General features: G+C 43.0%; 1 protein-coding gene across 1 annotated transcript in view; it reads right to left on the bottom strand.

Annotated features, from left to right (window-relative positions):
* Positions 1-15,794, bottom strand: part of cdh4 (cadherin 4, type 1, R-cadherin (retinal)) — a 230,876-nt gene that overhangs the window by 24,007 nt on the left and 191,075 nt on the right. Inside the window, exons 8-9 of the mRNA XM_080461601.1 lie at positions 13,969-14,141; positions 953-1,090 (exon numbers count right to left, since the gene is read on the bottom strand). Of these exons, the coding sequence (XP_080317727.1) occupies positions 953-1,090; positions 13,969-14,141 (311 nt within the window). The remainder of the gene's footprint in view (positions 1-952; positions 1,091-13,968; positions 14,142-15,794) is intronic.

A 15,794-nucleotide genomic window follows, 5' to 3' on the forward strand; every position in this document is an offset into this window, starting at 1 on the left:
TAACACAGTGATGTCCAGTTCTGGTTCTGGAGGGGAACATCTCACTGCTCTAACCCACGTGATTACAATGAGTGGCCTTTCCTCAGACTTTCTACAGAGCTTGATAGTTTCACACTGAATTATACTAGAGGAATTGAAAGCATCCAGCACTGTGAGCCTTCAGGATAACAATTGTACATCACTGACATAGAGGTCTGTGTCATCTGCTGTGTGTCAGGTACGGTATAACCACCTTCAGCGTCTTGTCCAAGAATGGGAGGGATGTTGATGAAAAATCTTTTTGCTGATGACACCGTCATTTATTTATGTGCGTCATCATTAGAACATACAGCACAAAAGCTTCAGAAAACAAAGTTCATAACCTGTGAAAAGTTACATGATGTTTGTACTAATTTCACAAATGATGATATTCCAGGTGGTTGCTTTTTTAAATGTACCTGAGCCTTGGACAGAATTGGGAGAAAATTGTTATACTCTGCACTCTCACTGTAGAATCAAAGAATCAATGAAAGAGATCTGAAGCTAGAAACAGTCACCTCCATCACTAACTTCACAAGTATCATTCTGCTGAACAGGGAATGCTGCTGTTTTTTTAAGTTTCACTGGAATGTTTGTCATGGCCATACTTGTTTTGTGAGTTCTGCTTGGTCTGTTAATTATGATTTTGCATAGGCCCCTACCCTTTGCTTCGCCTCATTTGCAAAAAAGACACTAATAGCAATTAAGCTTCCTGGCAAAATTAAGATAGGACAAAATAAAATGATATATATTAAAAAAAGAATCTTCAAAGAAACAATTAAAAAAAAAAAAACGTATTCCCTCATACTTGCCAAGAAGAAATATTTCAAAAAGGTTCGGGTTGAAGGCTGATATTTATATTAGAAACATGACGCAATGATCATGATCTCACATTTTATATCAACATCAATTTGAGGGTGTATGTATCACTCACCGTCCTGACAGTCAGTTCTGGGGGATTATCGTTGATGTCAGTGATGGAGATCAGGGCTGTAGCTGTGTTGGAGAGTCCAAAGTTCAGATTTCCCTCCATGTCGGTGGCCTGGACAATAATGGTGTACTGGGATACTTTCTGTAAAGAAAAACAGAAAAGAAAGTGTCAATAAATAATGACTGGTGTTTCAAATCCTGCTACAAACAACACCGGATATAACAACTACATGTGATCCCCTGTGACAGTGATACAGTAATATATACAAAGTGATAAATAAGTTAGTGCATGACTGCCAATCTCCCAATCTCTCAGCATACTTATTTCCTTTTTACATTGCTAAACTCCCACTGGAGCAACCGAATTGTTAGAGCACCTCATTCGCTCAGTAACAGTCACACAAATGCAACAACATATACACCATAGAGCAGACATCTATACAAAAATACACGGAGTTGCAATGAGGGAGCAATGCATTGGTAAAAGGCCCATCCATTATTACCCAGGAGTCTAGGCTTTCTGCTGTGGGCACAGATTTAGATCATCACTCATTTTAATGGAGGTGCTGCCACTTTAAGATGCGCCGTGGTGCTTCAGATAATACCAGGAGGTGAACGGGCCTTATTTAGTCCAGTTACAGCAAGAGAGACTTACCTCTGAGACTACTGCAGCACTGACTGCAGTACTACAGTGCTGTGACCGGCAAAAAGACATCAAACACAAGGCTTTTTGTGGACACAAGTGAATGAAAAAACAAAAAAATAACAACATGTGAAACAAAAAGGCATACATGGTGCAGCGACTTTCCAGTGACGCTGTCCATGGTGCTGAAAGTTCAATCGGTCCCCAGACTCACTGCTGCTAAGAGGTCTGTACGTGTTTTCATTCTGACAGCATATAAGCTGCTCTGCTTTGTGGTTTCTTCCTCCTCCTAATAATCCATTTGGCTCGGGCCTCCATTGAGAAAATAAATGGAACAGCAGGAAATGGACATCAAGGACAGGCTACTGTTGTGGCACGGGGTCTGCTGCTATGTTGAAGATCCGCATTGCATCCTGCTGATGGTCTCATGTTCATTTGTTGCTCTGCTAGTTTTGCCATATTCTCTCGAGGCCACATCTTCCAGTGACTTTATTTCCGGTGCTTCTGAAGACGGGGACTGCTCGGAGGAACCAGAACAAATCCAGCGAGAGTCTCTGTAGCTACAGACGAAGTAGTTAATGCTTCCTGACTGGGTGGCAGCTACTTTGATTTTCCTCCTCTTTTATCATGTCCAAATATGCACGAACAAAGAACACCTAAGGAAACCAGAAGTGGCGTTAAAACCACCCTCTGGTTCAAGATGAGTTATTTTCGAAGGCAGATACTGTGCTACTTTTGATCTCTTGCTGTTTTTTTGCATTGCATCTTGGTTGCTTTCTGTTTTCTGCTTGTCTTTTCTCTGTCTATCTCCATACTGGCTCATCAGAATCTCTTTATCTCTTTCTCTCCCTCCCTCTTTTTGCGCAGCCTAGGAGGATGCAACCGACTGTTAGATCAGTCAAAGCTTTGAGGCCAGTTAAAATACCCAGCTGAAGTCATTTAGCATCTCTCCAAGTCATTATAAAGTGCACAGACATGTTAATCTGCACCAAACCAACCCTATTAATGAAAACTCAATACTGGCTGCCCTTTATTAGACTCATAATGAAATATCAATACCATCTCCCCTCATAGAGCTTCAGTAAATAGAGCCTCCGATGAATGTGTCTCTCTGCAGTCTCATTTAGTTCCGGCCACAGACATCAATCTAGAAACTGCACCAGATGGCTGGAGGAAGCTAATAGGCTCACAAGCTTTGATGGACGCCTCTTCCCTGGTCAGGTGAAGAGAAGTGACTGGAGCTAAGCCAGCAGGTGGAGCTCTCGCACAGTGGGGGACATGGCTAATGCCTCCTATCCTGCAGGGTTATATCACTCACCCAAGAGTAGCTGTGAGTTTATGGTACTTCTAGCATGCACACGCACATCCGCTAACGCTGCACTGAGTGGAAACAGGTGGGACACTCAGATGCATACACACATTTGTATACGTGCATGTGCGTGCACCTCATACACACACACACTTGGCTGTCCAAGAGTGGCCGCCCGAACAAGCCTGTAAAATGCTCTCTAATGAGTCCTATGGAAGTGCTGAGCAGAAAATCTCTCTCTTAGATTAGAGTCCAGCACTGGCATGAAACTGGGCTCCTTGATTCACAACCAACACCAACAGTCCACGCACGCACGCACGCACGCACGCACGCACGCACGCACGCACGCACGCACGCACGCACGCACGCACGCACGCACGCACGCACGCACGCACACACACACACACACGGGGCCTGGAGTGTTTCAGACTTAATCTGAAGAAGCTGAAAGCCATCAGAGGCCACGATAACACCTGTGCAAACAGCTCTGCCAACAATAAAAGCCAATCCCTTTGTCACGGGGACTAAATTAGGGAGTTTACCATCCTGGAGACCGAGGAAAGAAAATAGGAAAATGGCTTTAGGCTATTAATGTTCACTACTCAACTTGTGAAGCCAAGCAGCCATCAGGACAGGTGAAAAAAAGCTGGCTGCCTATGGTAAGCAAATGGCCCTGTGCACCAGTGGGACTCTGTTAGCAAGAACAAAGCAGTAGGAATAATGCTTCAAACTGGCAAGGCAGTGTAGAACAACCAAATAGACAGGAGTGCTGTTCTGGTGTCTTAAATTTGGTGGGGATTTTATTGTTCCTGACTTGTGCATTTTGGCTCAACATGCTGTGAAGGACCACTCGCAGTGGGTAAAAGTGGGGGAGACCATATGAGTGAAAGACGTGCTCTTTACTTGTGTCATTTGTTGATGGTGTTCTGGCTTGCCGAGCTCCTCCAGACTGCGGTCATTAGCCTGTCACTTACAATGTGCGTCAAATAGCCCGGTGCTCGGCTAAGACCGACACAGACTCTTTTCTTTTCCCCCCATTGACAATCAGTGTCCCTTTCCACTGTTTTACCGTTTCTATTTAGTTAAGCTTTGATCACTTAAATAAATCAACTCAATTCAATGTTATTATAGGATTGCTTCAGCTCAGTTCAACTCTCTTACACCCCTCTCTCTCTCTCTCTCTCTCTCTCTCTCTCTCTCTCTCTCTCTCTCTCTCTCTCTCTCTCTCTCTCTCTCTCTCTCCCTCTCCGTTTGATCTTTTTTCACATTTCTATTCATATTTCTTTATATGTAATTAATTAATGTCATGTTTAAGCTTTTGTTGTGTTTGCTAGATATTGTACAGTTTTGGTCACTCCTGTTGTTTGATATTGTCTGTATAAGATATCTTCACTTGTTTACCAATGAAAATCTGAAATGTGTACAGTTGCAATACAGCTGAGGGAAATCAGTGAGACACAGTTTTCTTCTACACGGCTATTCTATATTTTTGCATGGTTTCCCAGTTAGTGATGCAGGGACATCTGTTTGCTTCCTTTCTTCATACATCCCCCTCCTCATTCCGCACAGGGAAGTCCCTCAGGTTGGGTTAAGGACAGAAACAGCTCAGAGCCGGTTTGAAGAGATAACAATCCAGTGGAGGCTCGTCAGCGGCAGGCCGTGTGCTCTGAAAGCTCTCTGAATCCCATCATGAACGGACTCAGACACATGGGTAAATCTGAGATACAGTATAAACTTGGAATCCACTTGATTAGCTACGCCTCCACATTTATGCAAACAGCTCGCAGTCACACACAGGGTAAATAGGAGCTGTGAGTCACATATGAATAGCGCTTGTGGAATGAAAGCAGGAGTTTGGGCATAAAGTTCAATTAATTGTTCGACTGAGAATCGAAATAAAAACAAAACAAAAAACAACAACTGAGGAAGCAATAAGCAAACACGATCATGATGAACATGCTGATGCCAAAAGCGCCTTGCTCCAACATGCGAGAGGGACATGAAAACAGCAAAGCCAGACTGCAGGCAAACGCTTGTTGCTTCTCTGCAGCAGCAGATTGCATTAGGTGTCCCTGCAGTTATCAGTGAAGACAAAGAGAAACTGAAGTTTAGTCATAAGAGACCTGGAAGGCTCCTTTGTCTGATCTGTACCAGTATGACGTGTTAAAGCACTTCATGCATAAAAATGAAGGTATTTGGAAAAGCTCCTGCAAATGATGTGATGATTGTTCAGATTTGCATTGATTATATTAATCACATTGAGATTTTAAGGATGGGAGTGGGGCTGTCATGATGAATAAAAGCATAACGGTATCAAGAGGAACTGAAAAAATAATGACACAAATGTGTTAGGTTATATGATCCCACATACTAATGTTTACCTCGGTGTTTGGTGTGTATTGCTCTATTCATTAGATTTTTAGCTGAGAAAAGAAGGGTGTAGCATAGTGAACTAGCTCAGCACAAATAATTGAATTTACCAGCCTTCACTGGTAAAAGTGTAAAAACAACTGAGCCAAAAGAAAAATGTCATCAGAAACATTGCCTGCCAAAAATCTGCACAGACAATAGTTTCAACTTTGCTTTATGCCTTCACGAAAAGGCAAAGTAAAAACTAATGTCTCTGCAGATCTTTTTGTAATTTAAGGTGTGCAACATGGAATAACAGCCAATAACCTAGTACCTAATACTTACATTAACTTATACAATAACTAATAGAACAACTTAGTGCTTTGACTGCGAAGCAAAAATATAGTACATTTTCAATTCTTGGCTCAGGGGATTCCTTTGTGGAGTTTGTATGTTCTCCTGGTACTTACATGGGTTTTTATCCTGGTACTCAGACATGGATTAAAGGTGAAGTGGTGAAATCTTATTTCTTTCTCAAATCTAAAGAACTTGTTAATTTGGCCAAAACGTTCTATAAAAAATAAACTGTAAATCTACATTTAAACACCAATACGGTGACTTTACACACAAGCTCTCCAAATAACTGACTTCAGATCCTTGATAGGATCAAACTGAACATAATTTATTGGAAAATAATTTATTGAAAGAGAACTTACTGCTTCGATAAAGTACAAAACACACGAATGAACTTGCAACTACGCAGGCCATGAATGAAGCAATCTCTGCTTATCTGAAGAAAAGACAGAGCACTGTAATACTGAGCAGAAGCACAGAGTGCATAAAATAAAGTGAAGACTGAGTCAAGATTTTTTTTTTTTTTTGTATTTAATGTTGGCTACAAGCAGTCAACGCCCACGTACATGCGTCAATACTTCATTCACCAAACAGCTCACAATCCTCACATGGCTCTGCTGTCTGGCTGCAGGAGCTCCGGTGCAACAAGGTGAATTAACATAACTCAGCATCTCTGGGACAATAAAGCCCCAAGCCCATTTAGATGCACCCCCCACTCGGGCTACGCACATCCTAATGGAGCCAGGTTGTGGGCACTCATGTCCTTGAGGCGGTCCAGCCGATGTCCTAATCGACAGCAAGTCAGTCCAACCAAGAGCTGGCATGAGCCCTGGGGACAGGCTGGCACCAGGCAGCGGCGCACCATGCCGCACTGGCCTCTTCCAAGCAAGGGCTCAGGGGAGCCTGAGACGGCCTGGGGTAATGAAAGACAACAGCCCTGCCTGCCAGTGGAACTGCTGCCACAGAAAGAGGGGCACAAAAGAAGAGCGTCCGTTGCCAGCTGTGGCACTCCAACATGTCCCGGTCTGGTACCTGCTGCATCGGAGTTGTACTTTATGAGACGTGTGTCTCTCACCTCGGCACCTCGCAGCAGCAACAGGTGGAAAGGTGGAGCAAACCTACAATTTAATAGGTTTAAAACTAAACAAGAATCCTTCGGCATTGGTGAGTGAGGCCATTATTGGTTTTCTTAACAGTACTTGTAAACATCCTTTTAGTGAATTTGTTATTGTGATCATGGAATAGTGTGTGTGTGTGTGTGTGTGTGTGTGTGTGTGTGTGTGTGTGTGTGTGTGTGTGTGTGTGTGTGTGTGTGTGTGTGTGTGTCAGAAACAAGACTCGGCTCTGTCTTAGCGCAGAGCTGAAACCCACACATCGTTGAGCTTTATTCAGTTTTGGCAGCGATTACATTTTGAAAAGGAAATCCTCCCTGTTTTTGATTGGCCAGAAGTTGTTGCCTTTGTGGGTTTGAGTGGGTTGGGTTTAGGCATCGCTGAATACAGGCAAAGAAAACCTGCATTCTGAAAACCACAGTGACAGTGACAAGGGGCCAAATATATAAAGCAGTGAGAAGGTATATTTATCAAAAATCATAGAATTACTTATTCGTCAAACTTGTTGAAATTTATATTTTATTGTTTGTAACAGTGTACTAATGCTTTGTGGGTTTGATTTGCATCATCGTAGTCACACTTTACATTGAACATGTTTACCTACATGGGGGAGACATATTGACTCCACGATCACTCAAAATACTGGGTGGAGTTTTGGAATAATGCAAAGTGCAAAGTCGTTTACTACATCTGAAATAACTTGCCTTGTTGATGATTGGTCCTGCTTTTAATCTCCCATATTGTGCTTACTATTATTATTATTATTATTATTATTATTTCCATATTCAGCTTTAGTGCTCTGATATATTTGATAACTTCTTTCACCAACACTCCTCACTCCAGCTTGTGCGGGCTCAGCGCTCCATCCAATCCATCTATGGCAAACACGTACGAACAAACATGGCAGCAATATTGTTTTCAGTGTAAACAAGGGATAATGCCAGAAACCCTCATTTGAATACTCATGTTTGATGTCACTCAAGTTGTTATTTTTAGTTGATCAACTGTAAAATGCACACAACTTCAAAGTGCAATCGAAATGTGTGCCTGCACAATTTAGCACGGTGGGACTACATGTAGTGGACCACACAAGTTTTCTCTATTCGGATCCCTTCATTTATATCCAACTAACTCAGGAGTAGTGGATCGTTAGTTCCATCCACCGCGCCAGAACCTGTCCCAGCTGAGGTGAAAGACACAATCGAAGGGCCATGAATTCCCCACTAACCACAACACAAAAAGAAAATCATTCACAATTACAGAGAAGAGACAAACTCCATACAGAAAGGGGTTTCCTACAAGCGAACCCAGGCCTCCTCTGTGTGAGATGAGCGAGCCACCACACTGCACCAACCTTGCAGACTGTCATGATTTCTTGCAGAGGCTGGCCAACCCCAAACCTCCAGGTAGAACACGTCAATAGCAGAGACAAAAAGACAAATGACATGAAAAACGACTTCAGATATATTTAACCCTGAAGATTCGCTTTCAGGCAACATACCAATTTTTGGACGCTCGCATTTCCACGATCCAGCCAGTTGAACGATGCAATACTTTCAAAGAGAGGGATAACTATTAGGAGCCAATGATAACGCTTTAATTTATGACATATATATACATGACACACACACACACACACACACACACACACACACACACACACACACACACACACACACACACACACACACACACACACACACACACACACACACACACACACACACACACACACACACAAGGCTCATAATAAGAATGATAATATACTCAGCAAACGTGGAGTACTGATTAAAGTAGTAGTAGGCTCCTCTTCATTATAACATGTCCGTTAAATAAAATCGGCCGTAGAAAAAAATAAAATAAACGAACTTAACTGTGATATTGACTCTAATTTGAATTGACCTCCGAAACGCAGGAACACAAATCAAAAACCCGCAGCCCCACCGGAGTCGCCATGTTGTGCTTCAAACATTGAGATGTAATGGACACACATGTTGGTTGGTTAGCTTGTTAGCCTGTGGGCTGCAACACGTGGAAGGTTAAGGGTGGGCAGTGAGCGACAATAATTGGTATTCAGCGGTGTCAAGAGGTAAATGATACCAGGCGAACCTCTGTGTACCCCACGTCTTCCTCAACACGAGGAAACCTGCTTCACCCCTTAATTAGCACATGGATATTCTAATTAGACACCAGCACGAGGGTTTAGGATTAGCTGAAGAGAGAGAGGAGAACCAGTACGTGCTGATCCGGCTCTTACTGTCTCCTCTTTGCCAATACAGTAAGAACGATGGTTCATGTTTCTGCATCCCGTCATGTGTGCGCAGAGCCCTTATTCAGGCTGACACCGGGGATCTTCTTTATCTTTGCTGCTCCTGCTCACTCTCCATCGAGCGAGGCCTGCACACGTGCAGCCGGCTGCCTGTGCTTGTTTGTGTTGGTGACCTTGACAGCAGGTGGGTGAACTCCCAGGTGTGTCCCAGTTTTAGTGGGAGGATCATAAGCAGGTGGGACTGCGCCTGGCTTGATGTGTCCAGATTAATGAGCTTTCCCTCACTCACATCAGCTGCTACTGCCGCCGCACGGGCCAAGCTGGAAACAGGGACACAGACCTGGCCCGCATTCACTGGACTCATTTATATTGTCCAACAAATGCGCCACAGCATCATGCAATGCCAGCGCCGTAGAAAATCTGCATAAGGAAGGACCATTGATGTATTGTTTCTTCTGTTATAAAAACCTGTTTCTGTTCTTGAGGAACCCATAATTATTCTCCAAATACGCTCACCTTACTGTTGGTAAAACCCGGTTTTAATTTCCAATGTGTTGCCTGGCCAGGTTTAGTGCTGATAGGGACCAGTGGGACTTCTCAGAGTATAAACATTATGAGACACACTCAATGGTGCTTTTATGTATGCAGTAAAACCAGCCAACTAAGTTATGAGAATGAGATTATCGTCATAATGATGGCATATGAACGCCACTGTTTCTCAGATTTTCCCAGTCGTATCAATACATGTGCGCTATTTTGCACTGCGACGCCATGAGGGCAGAGGACACGAGAGAACGGCTGCAACAGTCAGCCATGAAGCACCGCAGCTCACAGTCACCTGTACGGGATAAACAAAAGTTGACCCTCCGTGACCTTCCTCATTATGAGAATAAGATGGGGATTGGAGCTGTGATGATGTGTGCTGTGGTGTTGGTGGTGTGTGGGCTGGCAAACAGCAAAAGCAAGCCGCAGTGGCAGATGAGACGAAAGAAGAGGGGGAGAAAAAGCACACTCCCGTGAACTCATCAGCAGAGAGGTGCTGCATTCACGTGGCCATTATTTCACTCCCGCACTGAGGTAAACCATTAATATTCTTCACTTTGTCACAGGGATTAAATTCAATGAGAGAATTTTTGCTTGGTTTGATTTATGAAGAAAACAACAGCTTTTCTAAAAGGGTGAATGGAGCTGAAAATGATTCAGATTTTTGAATTTCAGTGACCATCATTAAGTTTTTTTTTTCCATTTTGTATAAAACTGTAACTGGACCTGTTAGCTGTGACGTAGATGATATCCACTCATCCTGGTGTCCATACACACACAAAAAAAGATCATTATCCACTTAATCAAAAAGGAAGACAATTGATTGGAAATTGACAAACATATTCATTTGGACTAGTTGAACTTCAGTTAAACTTCATTGGGATTTATTTTGAGAGTGGTCAGGATTCAGCAGCCACCGTTTGCTCCCTAATTTTTTTCAAGGATAACTAAAATAGGTCAAATGACTGACACGATGGTGCATCTCTCTACATGCCAATGGAGTTTTTGTGTGTGTGGGCGTGCATGCGTGCATGCGTGCGTGTGCACGTGCGTGTGTGCATTGTAGACATCTCAGTGACACAAATCAATCTGCTCACATACAACTTGCAGCTCCATGATTACTGAATTCAGGACAACAAGCGCCCAAACACGTTTTTCTCATGATTTTCACCTTAAATCTGATGTTGCCTTCTGTGAATCCTCCAAACCACACACTCTTCAGCTCTATTGACGTGTGTCATCTGCTTTAAAAACTGTGCGCAATAACCTTCAATCAGCTCCCTGGTGGTCGGGTGGGTAGGATTCGGTGCTCTCGCTGCCTCGTCAGATGCTGGTTTGAACATTTTTTTTTTTTCTGAGGGATCAATTTCCTCCAGATCAATAATGTATTTCATTTCTGTCTTACTCTCATTCATCCATCTGATATTCTGCTTCCAATTCATGTTGATGTGGTGGTTGAGGTTTGCCCAGCTGACTCCTTGACAAAGGCGCAGGACAGATCACGAGTCCACCCCAGGTCAAACACAGACGTCTCTAAATGAGATCAACATTTCGGAGCTTGAGTGTTTTTCACATCTATTAACAAAAGCCACCAAGGACAACCTGAACTTATGTTTCCTCCCAACATCACTTCTTCATTCAGCCTCTGCTTCTGCTTTGACTCTTTTGGGCACTTTAGAAGCTCTTGGTGAGTGCCTAACTGAAAAAAAAAAAAAAAATCAGTAATTCCATGTGCCTTTTAGTAAGATTTTTCAAAATGACAGTGGGTCATCCTGCAGGTATCCAAGGTCGTAAATGTTAAAACCTCCCAATTTGTGTTTCCTGGTCCCATCTCCCCCTTGTGCCACCTTCATTATTGTTGATAGTTCTTCTCTCTTACATTCATTCTTCTGACCCCAACCAGTCAAGTCAGATAGCAGCCGCCTCTGAATCTGGTTCTCCAGTAAATTCCTTACCATCACATATAGTAGGTGTTTTTCTTCTCAACTGTCACCTTTGCTTGCTTGAGTGGGAGTGTTTGACATTTTTTTTATCTACACTTAGCGAGAACATTCAGTGTCATCAGGTGACTATGTATTAATTGGCGCCGTAAAAATAACCTGGTATTGTCCTCAGAGGTATACTGAGGGCTGACATCCATCTTCTTTGAATGACATCATATACCATCAATGATCTCTGTAATATCTCTGTATACATCGAATGGATGAAATAGATTTGTTTACTTTGTGCCCGTAAAAATTAATCTTGTTGAAAATGGCCTTCAAATATTTGAAGGATATATTTACATGGATATAGAGATGAATTAGTCCTCATCACTCATAGTGGAAAGTTTTTATACTTGGATTTGACATATAATGCATGGATAATTAGAGAAGACAAAGGTTGTGTCACAAATGACAAGCTTGCTTTACAGTAATAACATGTTGTGTACCTCACGTCAGTTCACCCTGATGCCACGCTGATGAATTGTTGTCCAACCACTGCTGATGTTTACTGACGCCTCATTTACATGACAATGTTTCAAGTGAAAACTGGATGGTTTTTGTATTTTAGTTTTAGAAAGGTTTTGCACTTACACAGCAATGTTTTGAAAATGGCAGAAACGCTGAAAATGATGTAGTTTTCGATGAGGTACTGTTGTTTGTTTTTGTAACGAAACCACGCACAACAGTACGCTATTAACAACAGTGTCGAGTACATGGACATTCGTATGGACATACTACAGCGGTGGATTGCTGTTATGGGCGACTCTCAACTATAAAACTATCAAGTCCCACTAGAATATGGACTGGGAGACATGCCGCTCTGGAAGCCGCCATTGTTGTTATTGTCCAACTACTAAGCACGTGCAGATGAACTATCAACTACGGCTGTGGTGCACATGCGGCGCAGCAGTTGCATTTTCCCCCGATTGCTAAGAGTCAGAGCATTTTCAAAAAGTTCCACCTTGGGATCTGTTTTACCAAAAGTTGCGTTTTCACCTGAAAACGTTACCATGTAAACGGGACTTTAGAGTCTAATGACAGGCGGATCATTTGAACTCAACACCAACTAAAACATCCAGTCACCTTGAAGTATTTATTGAAGAGAAATACATCTTGCTGATGTTGATGTATCTGTACATTGTAGTGAAATGGTTGGCGCTCTTGCCTCAGGTTGAATTTTCACTGAGTACTCTGGTTTTTCTCACACAGTCTAAACACATGCGTTTAAGGTCAATTGGAGAGTATAAATTGTTTGTGTGGATATGAGTGTTTGTGTGACTGCCTGCAGTCAGCTGGGATTGGCCCCATCGCCCTTTGTGACTCTGAAATGACTGAAGTGGTATTGAACGTCGAGATTTACATCTACAGCTCCCCGCTGTTCTGCTACTTTATGAAGTGTACTTCCTTAAGCACTGACAAACACAAAGTGTAAGTGTGGTAATACACAAGCACAAGGCTGGCCTTCAAAAGTTTTTTTTTTTTGATGTTCGAAGCATGTTAACAAAGAGGGTTTTATTTAAGAGGTGACTCATAGATAAATGTGAAAACAGCTTTCGAGCAGGAAATTCTGCATGTACATCATTATACGTGTTGTAGGTCAAGGCATTAAATGGCATGAAGGAGAAAGAAAATTATTATATTTTTTTATATGTTAAAATCTATCTCCTCCTCTCACAGTGATAGAAGGTACTTTACCTTCCACACAGAATAAAAAAACACCAACAAAAATCCAAAGTGAAGTGGAGTAGGTGTCATTTATGCATTGAAAGTGGAGCATGAAATCATATCTGTTGACGGACATCGTCATGATTTCATTATGAAACATTTTGTTATTAATGGTTGAGATTCATAGGTAATAAAAAAGAAGACTGAAAAGACTCCCAGTCTTTATTCTCCTGGAACTTGGTAGTTTTATAGTTGAAAGTCACCCGTATTGGCAATCCAACTAGGTCGTCTGTCCACACGAAGGTCTGTGTACTCACCATTGTCAATGCATATAAATGCAAATTGTCCTCTGCGCACGTGTGTGCTAATTACACTATTTTCAGCATTTCTGGGTTAGGGTTATGTAAACGGATATCGTTTTCAAAGTGTTGCCATGTAAATGCGAAACTTTTCTGAAACCAAAACGCAACAACGATGCGTTTGCACTTGAAACGATGTGTGAATGGAGTCTAAGAGAAATCATGTAGAAAGAGCTTTCGACAGTGACTGCCTGTCATATGTAAGGGTTTTTATGGTTATAATATTTCTTCAGAAAGAAATGCTTGGAAGCATGTCAGTTTTACGCTGGGCCCAAAGATCCAACGATAACCTTGTTCTTTTGTTTGTTCATGCAACAGGTACATAAGGCCTGCAGTGGATGCTCCAGGAGAGTCATTGGGACTTGGCCATGACGCAAAACTTTACTCAGTCATTTTGTCTTCTGGTTGATAAACAAGCGGGTTCACACTGACCTCTCTGTCGAGCCCGGCTGCCATTGTTACTATGTCCCCGGTCTCACTGTTGATGGTGAACATGGTGGGGATGGGGCTGTGCGGGGACTGGGAGAGGATGCGGTACCGCACCATGCCGTTGGCCGTGGTGGAGTCGTCCGAGTCTGTGGCCGTCACCTTCATCACAGACGAGCCTGTGGAGAGAAAGACTGTGAGCCGCGATGACGCACAGAGATGTCTTGTGGAATACTTCCAAACTGCACAGTAGCGCATACAGCACAAAAGAGGTCAAATTGGGGAAAGAAAGCAAAAAAGTCAAAAAAATAATTCTTTACAACACAAAGGCGTGCTTCTCAAGGCCCTCTCGCGCACACGTTTTGAAAGCACGCACAGCAAAATGAAAGGTTCTTGTAAGCCTATTACTGTTAATGAATTTGTGGAAAATATCAAAGAGAAGGAAGAGGCCTTTGAGAAGACTCAGAAGACAACAAACTCATTTATAAACTTGAAACAAGTCAATCAGACTTTCCAAATTGCTGTGACATTCTCTCTCTGTTCTTGGGAAAAATAACTTTTTGGAGCGAGAGCCATTACAGAGCCGAGCACCAAACACAAACACAATCTGCCAAATAAGCTACTATTTCAAGCTGAACTGCTTTGTCCTCTGTGCATTTCATGCTTGTGGAGCAAAGTTTCCACCTCTGCAGAGTCCATTTAGTAATGAGCAACACTGAGTCTTCTGCTATTTCCACCATCCATTATTTCAGCCTTCAGCAGCACCGTGGCTGCCCTTAATGCTTCGATACTCTCTCCCTATTTGTCTTAGAATCACAGATATATACTGCCATTTAAAGCAGACAGCATCGACAAGGTGAGACAAAGGGAGCGTTCATAAGTGTGTGTGTGTGTGTGTGTGTGTGTGTGTGTGTGTGTGTGTGTGTGTGTGTGTGTGTGTGTGTGTGTGTGTGTGTGTGTGTGTGTGTGTGTGTGTGTGTGCGTGCGTTTGCAGGGGAAAAGGTGTATGTCCGCATTCACTTCCGGCCACATCTGAGCACATCTGTATGCATGTGCGTGTTTGTGCCCTGGCAGTGTGCATCAGTACGTGAGGCCCCGTGTCCCAACATCTTCCCCGAGCAGGATTATTGATTTGCACGAGTTTGTCAGCTGGGCTCACAAATGCGACCGGGCAATTAGGAGCACTTTGTGCTGCAAAGAGGAGAGATCACCTCGGCTCTCTCTCAGGGTTCTGTGAAAATGTCACTTTCCATCAGGCAGCCATTTACAGGCGACTGCTGTGGTAGCTGCTGCTGAGAGAAACAGGGACTGTCAGCTCACGGGAAGGGGACAGCAGAGGAAAAGAGGCAGCTGAGGCACAAGCGTGCTTGAACGTAAAGGCTGCGTAAGCAGGGAAGATCTCAAAAGGAGGATGACAGGAACATATAATCTGAGGGATATGGCGAGGGAGAAAAAAGTGCGGCGTGACAACACAGTTGCTTTATGCATCATTATAAGTTTGATAAGGATTCCAAAGGTTAAAAATGCCACCATTTTACTCTAAGTGGGAATCGCAAAGCAACGCAGCAGCTAATGCATTAGCACTCTGTTTACCTCAGCGGGTATGATGGTGGGTGGTGGATGTCATGCTGTGCAGGCACTAAATCAGTGGTGTTCAATTATCACATCAAAAGCCATCGGAATAATTCAACATTAAAAAAAAAAACATGTTGTGTTTGTTTTCGAAACGAGCAGAAGGAGGAAAGTCAAGTTTGGCTTCACGTCCTCCCAAATCATAAATGGAGGAGTCGTGACCGAAGCCACAGAGCTGTGGATTTGCCGGTCCCACCCCC

This window comes from Lipophrys pholis, assembly GCF_963383615.2.
Source record: "Lipophrys pholis genome assembly, chromosome: 4".
Classification (NCBI taxonomy): Eukaryota; Metazoa; Chordata; class Actinopteri; order Blenniiformes; family Blenniidae; genus Lipophrys; species Lipophrys pholis.